Source organism: Adiantum capillus-veneris, chromosome 12 (assembly GCF_014529385.1).
Source record: "Adiantum capillus-veneris isolate H3 chromosome 12, ASM1452938v2, whole genome shotgun sequence".
In the NCBI taxonomy this organism is placed as follows: domain Eukaryota; kingdom Viridiplantae; phylum Streptophyta; class Polypodiopsida; order Polypodiales; family Pteridaceae; genus Adiantum; species Adiantum capillus-veneris.
This window is the reverse complement of record NC_140942.1, coordinates 146,842,918-146,863,339: the sequence shown is the minus strand read 5'-3', so window position 1 is coordinate 146,863,339 and position 20,422 is coordinate 146,842,918. Positions and strand designations below refer to the sequence as shown.

General features: G+C 42.1%; 1 protein-coding gene across 2 annotated transcripts; it reads left to right on the top strand.

The window, feature by feature from the left end:
* Window positions 1–9,704: 9,704 nt before the first annotated feature.
* Window positions 9,705–12,606, top strand: LOC147446650 (uncharacterized). Of its 2 annotated transcripts, none has more exons than XM_086525838.1 (2): window positions 9,705–10,271; window positions 10,388–12,606. In XM_086525838.1, exon 2 carries the CDS (start codon window positions 10,468–10,470, stop codon window positions 12,427–12,429), a length of 1,962 nt encoding a protein of 653 aa, XP_086381964.1. In that variant the 5' UTR covers window positions 9,705–10,271; window positions 10,388–10,467; the 3' UTR covers window positions 12,430–12,606. The 2 variants fall into 2 exon arrangements, with proteins under 2 accessions (XP_086381964.1, XP_086381963.1); XM_086525837.1 differs by having other exon boundaries at window positions 9,706–10,181.
* The last annotated feature ends 7,816 nt before the right edge of the window (window positions 12,607–20,422 follow it).

Below are 20,422 nucleotides of genomic sequence, written 5' to 3'. Positions count from 1 at the left end.
CATCTGACTCTCTCTGTCTCTCTACACTGACCAATCCCCCACTCCCTCGCTCTCTCTCCCCCTCGTCTGCTACAGTGGCGCCTCCAGACAAATACAAGAGCAGCATCTATTTTATGTGCATGCTGATTAGGAAGACACTGTCTAAACTCTTCAGGAATGCTTACGACCCCCCCCACCCCCCGTCTCCTTCTCTCTCTCTCTCTCTATCGCTCCCGGGACGACTGGGTACAGAAACGGACATTCTGCGAAGCATTGACCCGACGAAGATGACGATGCTGCTGATCTAAAGTAAACAAATAAATTTTACTGTTCTTTTACTTCGTTTTAATTTGTACCCCAGCATTGGAGTAGATTCACACTGATTGTATCAGTTTCACAACATATGTAAATTTGGCTTTTTGAAGACGCGTAATATAGCATTTCATTTCATTTCACTTTATCTGTCCCCCCCCCCCCCCCCCCCCCCCCCCACTACGACTCCCTCCAGAGGCACACATTCACAGAGCTCTTAAGCGACCGCTGTAATCCTTTCTTCGACAATGCGTTGTTGGACATTGATGATGATGATGCTAGCTTTTAATTCGTCAGTCTTTCACTTTACTTGATTTTAATTTCGTCACCAAGCATTGGTTTAGATCCACAAGGATTATACTAGTTTGATCCCGTAGGCCTCTTGCAGCAGGTTCATATAACATTTCATTTCATTTCTCTTTCTCTCTTTCCCCTCCCAATATGACCACTTATAGCGGTGGACATTGCCAGAAGCTCTTCCATGACTAATGCAATAATTTTTGCGATAACGCCCAATGCCGAGCATCTATGGAACTTTACGACGACGACAATGATTTTTGTCTATTTTCGTACCTAGACATTGTATTAGATCCATAAGGACTATCTCACTTTGTTTTAATAGGTAATTTTCGCATTTTAAACACTGCTCGTGCAACATTTCATTTCATTTTTCTCTCTCTCTTCACAACCCCCGACCACCTTGTTATGTTTTGGTCATTGACATCAATAATGTTGTAATTTTGACAATTACAACATCTATTTGAATAATAATACAATAATTTTATATATATATATATATATATATATATATATATATACACTATTAAATATGAGTGTGTTCTATTGATATCGACAGTGCTTGTTGTCCAACAACATACATAAGGATCATGGTCTGTATTCATCGCTAGCAACCTATTGTCATTTAACCTCTAGCGTCTACGTACCACTCCTTCATCACTTAATGTTCATTCATCATTTGATGTTATTGACTGTTATGCACACATATCCATAGTTGAAATTTGTATAAATTTTGGGGATGTTTATTCAAAGTTGCCCTCTTTAAATGGCTCATTCTGCACTTACTGCTTGCACTGGTCAATCCTGCAAACCTTATGTTCTTTTATTTTTTCGCAATTTTACGGCTCCATACCATCACCTGAACTACCCCATTTTCGACTTTATTGTAATTAGCACACCATTAAGGATGCAAGTGTTTTCCTAGCTGGTTGCTACGAGTTCTCTCCGTCGTTCCCAGCATGTGGTGCATCAATTAGGTGGCCATGGTGATGCCTACGCGTGGCTCTTGCCCGATGGTACGCGGCCCTTGCCCGACCATGTAACATGGCTAATATTTGGAAGGGATAAGCACCTCCCCCTGTGGGCCCTCTGGTGTGTCGAAAAAAAGAAGAAGGATGCAAGTGTTTTCAGTATACCATTTACATGAATCCTCTCTTTGTTTTGCAAAATTATTTTAACCCTTTTTGCTTGGTACTTATTTGGTTCAGTATACTAATCCTCTCGTACAATATGTCATTCATGAAAAACAATGCAGCTTCATTTAATTTATTTTGCGATTGTTGAATCAAAGTGCTAACACTATGCAAGTTACGATCATATCTCTCTCCACAAACACACTGGCTCATATAATTTTGATGCAATGTACCCTCAAGATGATTTGTCAATAAGCCCTGCAGCTACTCATGTGAGCCACGGTGTTTTGGGATAGTGCACAACAATTTGTAAGTGCCTTGATATACTGCACTGCGATGTCAACATAGTAACTATTTTTTCTCCTTTATGCCTTGTCTAGTCCACTGGTCACAAGCACACAGATCCGCCGATTTAGGCAGTGTGTCAATGCTCATCTAGTGCAGATTCGCCGATTTAGGCAACACCAATTATCTGTGCAGATCCGACGATTTAGGCAGCACACTGACAAATTGCAAATTCACAATGGTAAATGAAGATCCGCCGATATAGGCAGCATTAGTGCAGATTCACCGATTTAGGAAGCACGCTTTATTGGTGTAGACTCGCCGGATGAGGCAACACCGATCACAAATTCATGCTGCAGTGGTTGGCCACCACTATAACTAGTATGATTTTGTTACCCGGGTACATAATAAAAGTGATTTGGATTTGGACTTATATTGTGGAAATTGGAATTGGATCGGGATTTGGTATCTGATGATTATCATGGCAGTATTCATGTGATGAGACTTGACAATATGAGATTAATGATGAGTGTGACCACTGATATCCTGATTCATCAGGGTATGACATATACTGCTTATTCTAGTGGTATATTGGGACACTAGAATAGGTAGTATGTGGATGACGGCAGGCATAAGCTAATGTTGTTTAGTTTCAATTAAAAAAAAAAAACTTTTATTATGTGATGTTTTTGACACAACATACTAATCACTGTTTTTGACTAGTATTGTTTGCAGATTTTTATCTTCGCAACTGAGGACAGTTGCTTTCCAACGGAGAGGTATGTTATGGAATTGATATATTATTATTTATTGCAGCTGTGACAGGTGGAAAAGGCTTGACGAGCTAAGCTATTGCAAAAGAATATCATGTTTTATGTATATTTTATTATTCAAGTGCTCTTTATGAGCTTTGGCCATTTATGACCGACCGGCCAGTTTGTACTCACTTTGACCATTCAAGAATCTATAAATTAAATACGTGCAAGAGGGAAATGGTCACCCAGTGCTTGTGTCTTCTTCTCTTCTCTCCTCCCTCCTCCCTCACCGTGCAAGCATAGCACTCCGCTCTAGGAGGTGCACCTACGCATGTTCTTTTGCTTTCTCCCGCTCTCTGTCTCTTTCTATTCGTATTGTGCTCGATTATGGATTTTTGCGAGTCGACAAGTACGTAGAATTAGTCGTTTATGTCTTGCTATGCACTATTTTGAGTATTTTGCAGGGCTCTCTACGCTCCCGACTGTAGCACAAGACCTCACACACCTTCAAAGATGGTGAGAGCTAGCGGGGTATGAGAGTAGATTGAGAGGAAGAAGGAGTAGTCTTACGAGAAAGATGTACATCTCCTCACATAATCACTCATAATAGCATAGCTTAGCTTAGTAATTAGCATGGTAGAGGAGATGAGCATGCATTGAAGCTTGGCTCTTGGTTGGATTTGCATCACAAAGTCAAGAGTTGTTGGTGTAGGCCTCCCTTCTCACAAGCTTGGAGTAGGTGATAAGCTTTTCATTAAAGCTTGAGAAGAGAGAGAGAGAGAGTCTTCTTACTCTACACATGAGCTTGTGTGGGTGTGTGTGGATAATTCCTTTGAAAAATTACCCCCCCCCCCTCTCTCTTGGTCGGCCCCTCTTGCTAATTGCTCTTGCTAGCACCTCATTGGACCTTCCTAGGCTTAGCCAATAGGATTTCAGGAGCATAAGTGATAGCCTTTTGACATGTGTCCCCCTTTCCCCTTTTGTGAGCGTTTTAGGTAATGAATAAATGCAATTAAACTCTCATTGGACCCCTTTGTCTCCTCGCCAGTAGGAATCAGGGAAGCCATTGGGCTGCTGAATGCTCATTGGACCCCTTGGGAGACTGTCCAATAGTCTTCTAGAGAGCTTAATTCCTATTGGTCTTTTTATTAAGTTTTTTTTAGATTAATTAAACTAGATTTACTCTAGCCTAATTCTTATTGGTCCACCTCGAAGGCCATCCAATAGGATTTGAGTACACCTTGTGGGCATCTGGCCTAGGGAGCTGACATGTGCCCCTGTTTCCCCTTGTGTACAAAGGAAGCTTGTGAGTGTGTGTGTGTGTGTTTCTCTCTCATCCCCTACTTCTTGGGCTCGCCCCCTCCTATGTAGGAGTTTGTGAAGACTTTTTGGGACACACACAAAGCATCCGATTTCCTAAGCCTTTGACCATTGGACACAACCTTTGAATTTTGGAACCTTAGCATTTTGGAAGTCTTAATGGGCTAAACCCTAAGGTCTTTGGAGCCCATTGTTGCACATAGATCTTTTGCAGATACCCCCACCCCCCTTTGGATCCCTATTGTGGTCGGTCTGCCAGCTTAACCAATATTCTAGCTTTTTCTCCCTTGGCACTTTCCCATATTAACTGATCAGTTTAACATGAGAAAATCATTTAGGAGAATTAGATATTAGTTATTATGACAGCATGTGCTTTATAGAACATCCCAAAGAAGATTGTAAGGGACCTGTTGTGCAGAAAATTGCATCGATATAAATTTTGCACAAAGGACAAAACTGCATGTGTAGTACTGCCTGTAGTGGAATCGAAGGCCGAAATGAGTCCAAATCAAAATTTCAAGAAAACCAAGCTCTACAAGGTCTCTCAAAGAATTTTTTGACCTACTGACTCTCACCAAAGCTCACTTAAATCAAAGAATGTGAGCAAGCACGTGCTGGCAATGATGTTAATGACTATGGCTAGGAGGATGCAACTTACGTATTCCATATCATCATAAACAAAAAAGTCACTGTGGCATGTGCACACCTTTAAAGGTAGACATATTGTCAATAAAAAACACTCCAATTAAAGATCATTTGCAAGCACAAGGTAATAGTGGAATCCATATGTCCAAAAAGTGCCAAGTTTTTTAAGCTAATAGCACAAACTTTGGATATAGAACACTTCAAAAATCAATTTTTATCTCTTCCAATAATTCTAGAAAGTTGCTTGGTTACCATGAGATGAAAGTGTTATGTTACCAATCTAGTGTTAAGTATCATATTGCCTGCCAAGACACAAAGCACTAGCAGATTGTAATTTGGCCACTACGACCTCTCTATGTTGTCTATGCCTGTCTATGGTCACCATTATGACATTTCGGAGGCCTTTTAGAGGGCCTTGTAAGAAATTCTATTAAGATTTTCCAAAAATATATTCATATACTTATTGAGTACATCCAAAAATCAACTAGACATTCTAAAAAGTAAACCCAACTTTTTGTACTTCTGAAAACGGTCACCTTTTCATTCAATACAAGTTTCTTTTCTATGAGATGGATGTCACTCATTCAATATGGATTTTGTCATCAATAGAATGAAAGAACTTCTTAAAATTGCCAAGTACTGGTAGAATTTGAACCTTTTGACACATCCATTGCGTTTAAAACGCCCAAAAACCTAAGAAGCAGTTGTCTACGTTTCTCGTTCTGACACTAGAAAGGAAGAAGGGACCAAAAAATCCCTAAAAAGGGTTTTTTTCCAAATGGCGCACAAAGGCCATCCCACTTTGCACGCTATTCAACAAAAAACTCTTAAACTTTTAGAATGGTCTCTTCGCGCCATTTGACAAAATCCCCTTTAATTTTTGGGATGGCCTTTGTGTGCCATTCAACAAAAATCCCTTTTCGGGGGTTTTTGGGCCTTTTCTCCCTCTACGGGTGTAAGAAGGTGGCGAGTAGACAATCGTTTTTTAGAATTTTATACGTGCTAGACGCAATGGAAGTATCAAAAGCTTGAAATTCTACCACTATTAAACGGTTTTGGGATTTTTTTCCATTTTATTGATGATGAAACCAATATTGAATAAGCAGAACCCACCTCATGAAAAAGACACTCTTGCTAAATGAAAAGGTGATCGTTCGCAAGGATTTTTGATCGCACCTTTTTCATATTTTTGTTATTAACAACCTATTTTTATATTGGCTCTTCTCTCATTGAAGGAGTTCTTTTTTCTTTCCCTTCTAAGAAGCCCTCCAAAACGTCCTAACATTTGTACCACCATTGACCATTATTGAAACTTTACTAATGTGTTGTAGAGGATATGGATGGTTCTATGCCTTCTTCGTTTGAGGGGAGGATACTTAGGCATCCAAGATGCCATATTAGTTTAGACCAACTTTGTGTGACTGCTGTCTGCATGACTATCCGGTTTGTGTGACTACTAGCCTACGTGTAAATGGGTATTGATCTAGCTTCTTTCAACATAGTCCAAATTTCAAGGGGAGGATTGTTGGAATTATGGCCTTTGGCCTTTGGCCCAGACCTCTCCTACCTTTATGGGTACTACCTCTTGTACACTCAGTAGTTTAGTCATCTTGTAAGCATGTGGGGGCACATGGCCCAACATACATGGCATGGTGAGCTGCACGAAAGTCTAAACCTATTCCCAGTCACCCCCACTTGTAAAAATCGACTCCCCTTTTGTGGAGCAAGTCTTGGTCTTAGGGAGATACCCCTTGACCCTTGAGAAAGATGCTAGTGACCCTTGAGAGGTGCACCTATGCTTCTAGGACTAAAGTGACCACACATTGTACATACTTTCTTATAGTGTCGATTAATCACTTAATTATCAAGTATTATTATTAGTTTTCTACTTTGAGCATTTTCTAATTGCTCTCTCTAATTTTTCATTATAAATGCTACACTAAACCTTAACCATAAACTTTCACATAAGAAATTAATAGAAAATTCTTCCTGATTATAATAGAGATAAGTACATTTTTTTTTTCCAACTCCTTTTGTGAAGTACATGAAGTAGTTAGCACATCTGAAAAATCTTTTTCATAGGTGAAGACTCAAGAGAAGCAAACATATCGATCACTAGTCATGAGGTAATGTGCAGATTTGCATTGCACCAGTGTAAAAGTAGCATAGAACAATTTACAAGAGACGTATATACATGCATGCATGCTTTGACTAGGTACATTAAAAAAAGGAGGCGAATTTACCAACATAGTGCCGTTAAAGTTTTTATTGCAAATTTCAACGTAGACTTTTCAAGCGGTCTAAATCCATCATCTCAAATACTGTAACTTATGTACGTAGAGATGCTAGGGGAACAACCATCGAGCTATCAAACATCATTACTTTATAACCATCGAGCTAATCATTCATTGGGCCTCCATTAACATTGTGGACTATGTAAAAGGGCCTCATCACACATCTTAGCGGCTTTAGGGTCATTATTGATTGGTCCTCCATCAAGTGCACAAGCTGCCCAAAAGGACCCATTATCTTCAATTTGTTCACTCATGCGGAGAGTCCATGAGTTCACAAAAAACCAACATTTAGTTTTATTTTAAAAGATATACTTATACAGAACCTCGTTTTTAAACTAAAAAACTCTAATGCATTTTCAATAATGTGGTGTAATTTGTAAAAAGCAACAAATCGTGGGGAAAAGCCAAGAAGTTTTCCACTATGCCCTTTTGTTTTCTTTTAATCCCAGGAAAGTTTCTTTGGAAATAACATCACCGTTAGCTTGACTCTTGAAATTCACCCAAGAGAAATCCAAAACCATCCTTCCAAATTTACTAGCTCAATTCAATAAAGGCACCACATTTTATTTTATTTTTGAAGAAAAACAAGACTCACACATAAATTTTTATGAGAAAAGAGGGGCTTCTACTTGCCATCTCCACAAAAGGTCGAAAGGCCTTTAAAATCCAAGGCTAATCAATACCATGTGCATGGGGGCCCACCTCATGCTCTCAAATAGGGGAAATCTTCTGAACTTAGCCTAGAGGTTAGGCTTACCAATTGTAAGGAGGGGAATGATGAATTACAATATAGTACAATTTCACTCAAAAAATTTAGTCAAGTAGTTGAGGGCCAACCAACCTTTATCTTGGCCAACAGAAGAAGAACAACTTTCTCACTTGAACACACTGACTTTTGTCAAATCCCTTAAACAAAAGTTAAGAGAATGACTGATGGGAGTAGAGGCCATGACTCATTAACAAATTGCTTTGCAAAGTACTGGTAACTAATCTTGTTTTGCCAAAGACAAGATTTTGAAGACCACCTTAACAGCATTCGAAAGGTGGCATTTTTTTTTTTTGGGCATACATAATAAATTGTTGAACTATGAGAGCAATTATGGACCGTCTGATAAAGCTTGTCGATTAGTGCCACATGAAAAGCTAATGATGGCAAACTCTTGTCTTCCTTGTCCTTAAAAGAGAGACCTTAGCTAAGCATTGCACACACACTCTTTCTCAGCCTCTGATGTAGGCCATTGTGACTTTTTTCACCCCGGGACGTCCACTAGGAATTATGTAAGATAGCACGTGCGAACAATATAATTAGACACATTTACAGAAAAACGTACTTACATAAAGGGTTTTTTAATTGAGAAAGTTAAAATTCTTATACATAAGGGCTAGTTTTTTTTTTTTACAAAACTGCATACATAAGGGATATATATAATACTTGAAAATTAAATATCTCTTGTTCACACATGCTATATGCAATTTTTTCATAGTGGACTCCTCGGACTTTTCACCTTGTTTCACAATAATGAGCATATTTTGCAGGAAATGAAGTTCTTTCCATTTTCTTAGGCAAGAAAAGAAGTTGTTTTCTGCACATTCCATAATTGAACATTCCTTGAGACAAAGTAGGGGCTGAGGTGGTTCTGTTATGCATAGTAGTATAAAATGGAAAGGGGCACTTCAATTTTGTTCCTATACACATCAGAGGAAAGGGGAGGGCCCCCGGGGGGCGGGGCGGGGGGGGGGGGATGATAGACACACATAAATGCATGCTTCAACGACCACCCATGTTTTTCTTTTCTTGTAGCTTTCAAGTGGTTATGACCTATGGAGGCTTGCACAGTGCCAACTTGAATGTGTGGGGTTTTTTGACCTTAATGTTACCCTCACCCTTTAAGGGAAAAATGGAAAAGCAGTGCATGATGCATCCTTACATTTCAAAAGGTCAAAAAAACACAAAGGACACTGTTGATGAGAGGAACACACTATAGATAATTGGTGACTTGAGATCTCTGGAAATAAGAGCCAAGAAAGGTAGGTCAAAAGAATAGTACTCTCTCTCTCTCTCTCTCTCTCTCTCTCTTACCACCAGGGAGTTTAGCCTAGACTGTAAGTGACATGGGCAGATTGAGGGATCGATGGTTCCCCGTCGATCCACATGGCACCGCGGATTGGTGACCAAAATGGTAACCCCTCCAGTTGCGGGAGTGTCGGGTGCCGGTTCCGGCGCCCTGCCCATCCAAGTCAAGGCAAGATCTTGGAACCCAAATGTCGTTAAGAATGTTCCAGGATGCCATATATATTCCCTATAGCATCCTAAAAGCTTGATAATGAGCCGAGCTTATACCTTGATAGTGTATTTTCTCCTGTTAATTGTTCTTATTTCTTCTAAGAATTGTTCTTGGGAGAGCCTCTTCAATTAGGCTGCAGCGGTGTTGGGAACCAGCATTTGTGAAGAGGGAAAATTAATGGTGAAAAGAAGTGGCCAGCATTGGCGGTTCAATATGCTTCAATGTGGGGTTAGCAATGTGGTTAAGCAAGGCATATAATGTGTTGCTGTGTCACAAAGGGGGATGGGGCACCATGCATAATATTGCTGGTTGGGACCCCACGAGTGCAAGTGCTCTAGGCGGGGAGGGGTTGGGGGGGGGAGTGGGGGGGGCGAGTGGGCTCTTGAGTGTACAGCTACTGATGGTTTTGGCTACGCACGGCTGGTCCTTGCCTTGGTCCATGTCTAGACATAAATATGGGTCATGTCCACTCTTCGGTGTACCAGGATCTCCCCTTCAACATGCATACAGCACACCTAATTGCAAATGCTGATCCAAAAGAAAAAGGGCACTTTTCCTGTTGCGCAAGAAGTTTCTCTTGCTCTATAGTTTGGAATCTTGTATGTGCTTTAGAGTACTTATGCACGTGGGTGTAGGTTGGAAGCTGGAGCTTGCTTTGCACAAGGCTCTTGTATATATACAAATGCCATCACAGGATCAGCTCCCATAAAGGATTTCCTTGTTTTCCAGTGTTTGTTTGTACATATATCAAGATGTATACTTGGACAATGCTCATGGAATTTAGCATCTCTCTTGGGCACTATCTTTTGCTTGGGGATGACCATGCTTCAAGCTATTCTGCAGTGCATTCTTTGCTTCGGCTACAACATTAATTTTGTAAGCAAACCATTTTTTACCCCTTTGATTTGGCCAGTTCAGCTCTATCTTTTACAATCATGAATAAGCTTTCTTACCCTCATGAATAAGGTAAGAGTATTTAGCCTGCTTTTGCTCCAAGCCATGAAGCATGCAGCTCCTACTTATCTGCAATGTGAGATTCTCTGATTAGCCTAATTATGAAACCTTTGCTTCCTTCCATGCAGGACTGGGTTTCCTTGATGAGCCATGAATAGCTAGCTCTACGTCACTCCTAGCCTTCATGTGATCGTCTTGTGGGTTGGCCATGGAAAACCTCTCACCAACAGCAAGGAAGATATGTATGCTGGATGACCACAACATCAAATTCAAGTCCTTGTACATTGATATGGATCTTGCGATCCATCGAAGCTTGAACAGCCCAAGGGGGAGTAGCTGGCTGCAGAAGTCCTTGGATTCCCATGAGGACTTTGAATTCACCATGTCTCATGATATGTTGAAGAAAGATGACTTAATTCATCTGCAATCAACAGAGGCGGCCTCCGCAGACAAACTCTTCTTCAAAGGCCAGATCCTGCCTCTGCAGCAGAGCCCAAAGCTTCAATCACTGCAACCAATTATGGCAGGCCCAAAATTGGACGAAGTTCATGGTGAGAATGGAAAATCCTTATCTACACATCTTAGAGATTATTTGAGCTTGCAGTCTCTTAATCAAAGGCCTTCCCGCACAGCGGGTCCATCCGAAACCTCTCTCGGATCACTTGATAATGAGAAAAGTTGCTTTACAAGATGTTACAATGAAGAGATCAGTACTCTCCCTCCGCACTATCGTCCCTCACAAGGTGGATTGATGTTCAATGCTCCTCTAATGCAGAGACGTGCCAATGAGGAGGGACTCTCTGCTGATTTCTCACTCCATGATGGACCCTGCCGGCTGGATGGCACATTCGATCTCTTTCAGAATGATTCGCGCTCCTCGAGCTTCCGGTCCCATCATAGCAACGTTTATTGGAGCTCTACAGAGAAGGACTCTTCAAGGGACAGTAGTGGCTCATCTAGGTGTTCTAATGGAAGCTACCATGACTATGCTTGTGTTCAAGGTACTGTACACGTTGAGAAGAAAGCTCTGCACAACTTCTCCAAGGGAATTCATCCCAGCATTGTTAATTCCAGCTTTAATCAGAGCGAATTATGCGACATAATGGGCGAGTTCAGTTCGAGTGCAAATCCCAATCATGGCCGCGGTGGACTCAACCATGGTAAACCGCCACCGGCTGTATCAAGATTGAACTCAAGAAGATGGAGCTGGAAGGGCCTCTTCACTGGTCTAAGAAAGGCATCCAAGCTTTGGGGTGATGATGGAAGAAGTGATGTTGGAAGCCATGATAGTTCTACAGAGGGCAAGAGGCCAATTTTCACATTCAAAGAGCTTCCAGGTGTGATGGGCGAATCCGGAACGAGCGGATATCGGCGGAGTGTAGGCCATGATTGGGAGTGGCAAGCCAACACTTTTCAGTTTGTAAGCAGAGAAGGCTCATTGAAGAAAGGGAATATTCAGCCTGCAAAAGCCACTGTTGGTGTAAGAGATGATTGTGAAGAACACCAAGTAGCAGGAACTATTTACTGTTTGAGAAGCGGGGGGAGGCAGGAAGCTAGCTTTGATGATAGTGCAGGAGAGGTGACATCGAAGCGGGAGCCGAAAGGGAAGGTACAGGGCAATGTGTGGAATGCCAAGGAGAGTTGGAGTAAGTGTATCGATAGAATGAAGAAGGGCACAAAGCTCTCTGTTAATGCTAATTGCAAGCTAGTCCCAAATTACAAGGAGCTAGAGAGCAACATGAGCAAGAGTGCCAATAGGATGATGAATGAAGAAGATAAGATGGATATCTACAGAGTGATGAAAGCCAAGAGCCTAAGCTCAACACCTCTTGCCAAATCACCTGTGAGGAGGCCAGAGTATGGTAACAAAAATACCATAAACATGGGTACTAATTTGAATGGGAGCTTATATGAGGGGACTTTATACCCCATGCAAGGGGAAGCGTCGGGACTCCCAGCATCGATTTCTTCGAAAGCAATATTAATGAAGAGCAGCAATAAGAAAGTGGGGTTTGCTGCAAGTTGCCCCGCTTCTATGAGGTCCTCTCCTCACCATAGTGGCCTCCTTGCTGTTGTCAACAAGGCAACCCCTGATCTTCACACTGCAATTCAAGGAGCCATTGCCCATTGCAAGCAATCCCAATTAGCTTCTGCCAACCCACCACCTTGAATTTTACCCCATTATTCTTTTCCATTTGAACATAACCCACCCAGGCTCTTTGAAGCTTCCATGTCTCTTTTTCACTGACATTGAGTACAATGTAACTATGTATAGTTCCAAGAGTGTTGTTTCTAATGTATTTTCAGTGGCTTGGCTTGAGAGTTTACAAGAAATATGCTTCTAGCTGCCTACCCGTTGCCTATTTCCCTTAAAGATAAATAACTGTAAAGGCCTAATCTGCTGTAATAGTTGAGATTCTATCAAGTTTTCCTTATCCCTTACCTCAAGAGCGCAGAATTGGGAACTGTAGTGGTTGGATAGATATCGGGGCGCTTGCCATCGTGGCAAGCAACCCCTCCCGGTTCCCCAGCCACCTCCCACGGCCAGAACCGGTTGACCAAAAGCAGAATCAACACGCACCTGACACAGAATCGAACTCAGCAGCTGGCCAATGAGAGAGAGCGCCTCTACCACTGCGTTGCACGCTCGCCCTTCCGAGCAAGGTGTGAGTAGTTGCGCTGGCTCCCCCATAAACTAGGTGTTCCTCCACCTACACGCCGATACTTAACCATGGCCGTGGTTTCCGCTGACCTCTAGTATGGTAGATATTATACGTTATCTGTGTGAGCAATATCAACTCTTTAGTGAAGGACTTTGGAGAGAGAGAGAGAGAGAGAGAGAGAGAGAGAGAAGGAGAGAGTTTGAGCTCCTGACGCAAGCAAGTGCACGTGTGAGTGTGTGAGAATTTAGAGATTAACTTAAATGTGATTAATATCACTGTTAAGTAATATGCTAATGTCGAGACATAAGAGAGTGTAAGATAGAAATAGAGCAATGACAATAGATTGCACTTGAATGAGAAAAGAACACCTTGTTGCAAATGAGGGCAGCTAATGGGATTTATATACAAGTTGAGGGAGTGAAGATTATCCATCACATGTGAATTATAGGTTGGTGGGAATAGACACATGTTGAGACTTACATAGGTGGAAGGGATCCATGTGGAAATTAAGTGTAAAGACTTTGAGAATAGAGGTAGGTGAAAATAAGTCCACACTTAATAAAATAATAAGTTACTTTTACATCCCCCCTTAAGGGTGAACTTCTCGTTGTAACGCATTGAGATTGATGAACAAAAAAAGCTTTGTGAAGTAGCCATGTCATAGATACATGCTATCCCCCCTCAATGAGAAGTTCATCCAGTAGGGATCAAACTCAAATTACGAGATGAGGCTATTTATTTAGTGACGGACTCAAACTTGGTGAGAAAGTCTGCCCAATTTCTGCAGTTGGAACATATACTAGCTTGATAAAGCCATTTACGACTAATTCTTTCAAGAGATGAAAGCTTATCTTAATGTGTTTGAGCTTGGATGAGAAGGAAGGTGATTCTGTAAGTGCGATGGTAGACTGATTATCACCAAAAAGAGTGATTGGATTAGTAGAGATATTGAAGGGTAGCTTCAATTCGTTGATCAATTCAGAGATCCAAAGAGCCTCGCGGGAGGCAAGAGCAGCATCAACATATTCCGCTTTAGTAGAAGAACTTGCAATAGAAGATTTTCGTTTGGTTTGCCAAGAGATAGGACCACCAGCCAAAGTGAAGACATAGTCCCCTGTAGAAAAACATCGAGGGTCGTCGCCAGCCCAGTTGGCATCAACATATCTTGAAATAGAGATGGGGCTAGAGGGATCGTAATAGTAAGTGAGGGTATACTGTTGAGTGGTGCGTAAGTAACGAAGGGCGTGCTTTGCAGCTTGCTTGTGCACTTTACAAGGCTTTGACATAGAGCGAGAGAGGATATGGCATGTGTAGCAAAGATCGAAACGGGTGCAAGAGATAAGATAACGTAACTGTCCGCAGTATTTTTAAAAATGAAAGGATGGACAGTAGAGTGCATCAATGTGAGTGTAATCATGAAATTCAGGAGCAAGCTTGTGCTTGACAGGCAAAGGGGTAAACTCAAGGGTTGAAGCAGACATACCATAGAAGAGGAGGAGTTCTTCAATGTATTTGGATTGGGATAATTGGATAAATTTACCTGCTGGATCTCTTATGACTTCAATGCCAAGAAAATAAGTCATAGGTCCTTTGTCGGTTACTGGGAATTCATGAGAGATGTAATCAATTGCTTGTAGCAACATGTACTCTGATGTGCCAAGGAGAGGAATGTCATCCACAAAGAGGCCTAATATAGCCATGCCTTTAGAGGTCTGCCATATGTAGATATTGTTGTCTGCCATAAGACATTCCCAGCCACATTTGAGCAAGTAGTGGTGCATGCGGATGTACCACTCTCGCGCAGACTGTTTTAAGCCATAAATAGGCTTATGAAATTTACATACATAATCAGGGTGGTGAGGGTCTTCAAAATGAGGAGGTTGTAGCATATAGATGAGTTGTTGGAGCAAGCCATGTAAGAAGGCAGTTTTTATATCAAGATGATGTAAAAGAAGATTAAACTTAGCAACAAGTGCAATAAGAAGCCAAAATGCAGTTATACCCAGTACTGGCGAATAGGTGTCAAAGTAATCCACACCTTGTTGTTGAGTGCCGCAAGCGACAAGGCGTGCCTTGTAGCGATCAACTGATCCATTGGGGTGGTATTTCTTCTTTAATAGCCATTTGCAAGAGACAATGTTATGAGTCTTAGGAGGTGGCACAAGCTCCCAAGTGTTAGCTTCTTTGAGGGCTTGGAGTCCATCCAATATGGCGGCATGCCACTCCTTACTCTCGCTAGAAGCGAGGGCATCGAGAACAAAGAGGGGAAGGGCATCTTCAAGAGGCTCTGGTGGATGTTCAAGAATCATTTCATCACTGAGGACAACAGAGAAATTGGTGGCTTCATAGATCTCGCGAAGAGAGCGGGTACGACCATGCGAGCTAGAGGCGGCTTGATCCAAGTGTATAGCCAAAGTGTGTTGCAATGGCGAGGTGGCAGAAGTAGAGCTATGGGGCTTGACTTCGTCGACATCTGCTAGGATGGGAGTACCTGGCAAGGCTTCGTGGGAGTTGCGGAAAAAAGATGGCGATTGTGAAGGTGAGACCGGAAGCGAAGGTGATGGGAGCTCACGAGGTGGAGCATCGAGTGTCTGCGGTGTGATGGAAGTAGTGGTAGTCGGGATGGACGGTATTGGTGATGGTGTCAACTGTGAGAAGATGGGTGCAAGAGGTGGTGCAAGAGTGTTGTTGATTGGCTGTGCATGAGAATGCGGGACACGAGGAGGTGGATGGGCAATGAGGAAAGGCCTTTGGATGGTGAAGGGAGACTCAATATTGTGCCCAGAAGGGTGGAAAATTTGCATGGGTGTGTGTGTGGGTGAGGCCATCAACAAAGATTGATGAGAAGAGTGGACTGGTGATGAGAATGTAGGGTGCAATGGTGGAGAAAATTTGCATGAGATGATGAATTCTTCATCAAAGATGACGGTGCGGGCAAAGATAAACTTGTGATGGTCTGGGATATAGAGGCGGTATGCCTTGATGCCAAAGCGATCACCATAGCCGACAAAAGTTGTGCGTTGAGCACGTGGTGATATTTTTGATAAAGGTTGCGTCACAAGTGGGTATGCAATGCTTCCAAAGATGTGAAGGTGGCCAAGATGAGGTGGGTGACCGTGCCAGAGGGTATAGGGTGTAGTAGTAGGATTGCGGGTGGATGGAATGCGGTTTTGAATGTAGCACGCAATGGTGGTAGCTTCTTCCCAATAGGTGTCTGGGAGGCTAGCTTGAAGAAGCATGGCACGAGCAGCTTCAAATAGTGTGCGATTCTTGCACTCGGCACGACCGTTTTGTTGTGGGTGCTCGGTGATGGAGAATTCATGTCGAATACCAGCAGAAAGACATAGATCTTTGAATGCATGAGAAGTGTATTCCCCACCATGATCCGTGCGGAGAGTTTTAATGTGGCAGCCATGTTTAGTCTCAACTAAAGCCTTGAATGTGCAAAAATGAGAGAAGGTTGAGGATTTCTCGGCCCATGTAGTAAGTAGTTGTGTATTTTGAGAAATCATCTATAAAAGTAAGCATATACTTATTTCCAGTGAGGGAGTTGACGGGTAATGGGCCACAAACATCAGAGTGGATGAGGTTGAGAGGTGCAGTGGCTCGTGATGATGAAGTGGGGAATGGGACATGATGTGCTTTAGCAAGAATGCAGTCCTCACAAAGTGTGATGTGAGTGACACGGGGAGGTCACCTAATAAAAAATGTAACCTATCACGTGAGTTCAATAGAAGGGTATTTTAAGTTCTTGAAACTTACAGAAATATATATACATAAGGGAAATATTTTTTCAAATTTGAAAAAAAATTACAGATTTGAAAAGAAAAGGGTACATTATATTCTTAATAAAATTCACAGATAAGGGGTTTTACAAACATGTCTTGAACACACGTGATATGGTAGTTTTACACATAGTGAACCCCCCCGAGGTGAGTGAGGTGCTTGGGAAGACCTAGTGCAAGTTGGCGATGAGTGAGTTGGTGCAAAACATGTTGAGAAATATGTCCTAGTCTATAATTTCATTTGAGTGTGTTCTCTTGTGTTTTTATGGATGATGTAGATGCATGTGCAGGCGACGAGTCACCCAATGGATAAAGACGCCCAGTTTTGGGGACCAAAAGTGTGACATACTGACCATCTTTGTTTAGTGCCGAAATGTGGCAGCCTTCTCGCATGAATTTGATGATGATGCCATTGTCGGTTAGCTCAGTGACAGAGATGAGATTTTTCTTGAGACCAGGGACATAATATACGTGAGAAATGGTGGTGTGTAGGCCATTAGGTAGGTGAATGACAGCATCTCCATAGGCTTTGGTGAGTTGGATGCTATTATCACCGAGGCATACTTCTAGAGGGTGTTCTAGATAAGTGATGTTGGATAGCCAGTGTAGGTGATATGTCATATGATGGGTGGCGCCTGTATCAAGTAGCCATATATTGGGATATGAAGTAGCTATAGTGGTGGCATATAGTTGCAAAGGATAAGATGGGCTATCATAAGTAGATATGTCAGCATAATGAGCTTGACCATAAATAAAAGGAGATGGCTGGCCATGGCATGTCCCCCCTTGAGGGTAAGAAGGATATAGATTAGGGTGAGAGATATGACGATTACCTTGATTGCATGGTTGCCGACAGTCCTTTGTGAGGTGTCCAAAGCGATGACAGTTGGCACATTGCTTTGAATTTTGGTGATTGTGGTGGCTTTGAAATTGCGACTTTCTTCCAGAATTATTGTGTTGTCGAGGAGGGCCCGAATGTTGAGGCTTCTTGCCATTGTAAGGGCATGAGTTTCTTGTCATAGTGACAGGTGCTGTGGACTTCTGCGAGTTTCTAGTGTGGTCGTGAAGCGTTTTGTAACATTTAATGGCCTAAAATCTTATGTGTAGCGGAAATTAGCATGAACATAGTGAGCATTTCATTAGAGTTGATTTAATAATGAGAATTACAAGAGTGCTTGGGTGGAGAGAGCAACAAAAAGCATAACACCTAGTTAGATAGCATCGACAATACTTTCAAAAGAGAGAGCAATTAAGCTATTGACAACAGTTGAGGACCGGATTTGCATGGAGCCGGTCCCCCCTCCAAAAGGCTTTGTATTATGGTTTCTCCCATCAAGAGAGACATTGTACAATACAATTCTTTGTGTTCCTTCAAGACGAGCTAGTGCAATGAAGATGGAAGCTTCATACACCAAGCAAAACACTTAATCAAACACAACTTGAATTATCCCCGTTCTCAGACCCAAGACCTCACACACCTTCGAAGATGGTGAGAGCTAGCAGGGTATGAGAGTAGATTGAGAGGAAAAAGAAGTATCTTACGAGAAAGAAGTACATCTCCTCACATAATCACTCATATTAGCATAGCTTAGCTTAGTAATTAGCTTGGTAGAGAAGATGAGCATGCATTGAAGCTTGGCTCTTGGTTGGATTTGCATCCACATGCCAAGAGAGTGTTGATGTAGGCTTCTATCTCACAAGCTTGGAGTAGGTGATGAGCTCTCCATTAAAGCTTGGGAGGAGATAGAGTATTTTCCCTTCACACATGGTCAAGTGTGAGAATGTGAGAGTGAATGCCAAGCAAAAATCAGCCCCCCCTCTCTCTTGGGCGAGCCCTAGCTGCTAAGTTAGGCTGGCTTTTGCCTCATTGGACCTCCCCAGGTCAAGCCAATAGGGATTAAGCAGCATAAGTGATAGCCTTCTGACATGTGTCCCCCTTTCCCCTTTTGTGAGAGCTTTAGATAATTAAATAATTAAACTAAACTCTCATTGGACCCCTTTGCCTCCTGGCCAATAGGAATCAGGCAAGCCATGGGGCTCCTGAATGCTCATTGGACCCCTTGGGAGACTGCCCAATAGTCTTCTAGGACACTTAATTCTTATTGGTTTCTTTTATTACATGTTTTTAAATTAATTAAACTAGATTTACTCTAGCCTAATTCTCATTGGTCCACTTCAAGGGTCTTCCAATAGGAATTGGGTATACCTTGTGGGCATCTGGCCTAGGGAGCTGACATGTGTCCCTCATTCCCTTTGTGTAAAGGGAGCCTGTGTGTGTGTGTGTGGTTTTCTCTCTCATCCCCTAGCTTTGGGGCTCGCCCCCTCCCATGTAGGGATGCAGAAAGACTTTTTGGGTACACACTAAGCATCCAATTTTCCCTAAGGTTAACCTTTGGACACAACCTTTGAATTTTGGAACCTTAGCATTTTGGAAGTCTTAATGGGCTGAACCTTAGGGTCTTTTTAGCCCGTTGTTTCACATGGCTCTTTTGCAGATGGCCCCCCCTTTGGATCCCTATTTTCCCTCCTTTGGATCCCTACTGTGGCCGGTCTGCTAACTTAACCAATATTCTAGCTTTTTCTCCCTTGGCACTTCCCCACATTAAATGATCAGTTTAATATGAGAAAATCATTTAGGAGAATTAGATATTGATTATTATGACACGTTTCCTCCTGATGGATCTTGGCTACAAGATTTTGTAGCTGCAAGTTAGTCGTGGTGGCTTGTGTAGTGATAAAGTCTCTCCATGATGCAGGTAAAGAAGCCAATAAGAGCATACTTTGAAGCTCTTCAGGGATGGCAAGCCCTGAGATAAGTACTTCATCTAGAAGTATTTGCCACGTCTCCAAAAACTTGGAGGGTGACTGACCCTCTTGCATGGTAGTGTTTACCGATTTCTTGATCAGGGAAACTTGGTAGACGAGGTCAGTGTGCTCATAGTTCTTCTTGAAGAACTTCCAAATGGCGCTAGCAGTAGTTAGCTTTTTCACCATTTGAACTTGCCGATGTTGCCATCTTGGCACTATTGTTTCTACTATGCCAAGTATTACAGGTGTCGAAGAAGTATGTTGAATCTTTGTCTTCAGGGTCTTTGGGGTGGTCAAGTTGCTCTTCGACTCGTGACGTGACGTCCCAAAGTTGTAGCTGCGTGAGGTAGAGTTCCATCCAAATCTTCCACAAATGGTAGTTAGTGCCGTTAAGCTTGTCGATAATGTAGTAGGGCTTGTAGGTGGATGCGGAAGATGAAGAGGCTAACTCGGCCATCTTTCGAGGTATTGATTCCTTGAAAAGAATGGAGAGTGAGGCTTCGAGTGTGGGCTAGAGAGATGGAATACTCTTAGCGCTAATTAGAAAAACTAACCTTAAGTTCTATCGCTCTGATACCATGTGAGAACTTAGAGATTAACTTAAATGTGATTAATATCATTGTTGATTAATATGCTAATGTCAAGACATAAGAGAGTGCAAGGTAGAAATAGAGCAATGACAATATATTGCACTTGAATGAAGAAAGAACACCTTGTTGCAAATGAGAGAAGCTAATGGGATTTATATACAAGTTGAGGGAGTGAGGATTATCCATCACATGTGAATTATAGGTTGGTGGGAATAGACACATGTTGAGACTTACATAGGTGGAAGGGGTCCATGTGGGAATTATGTGTAAGGACTTTGGGAATACAGGTAGGTGGAAAGAAGTCCACACTTAATAAA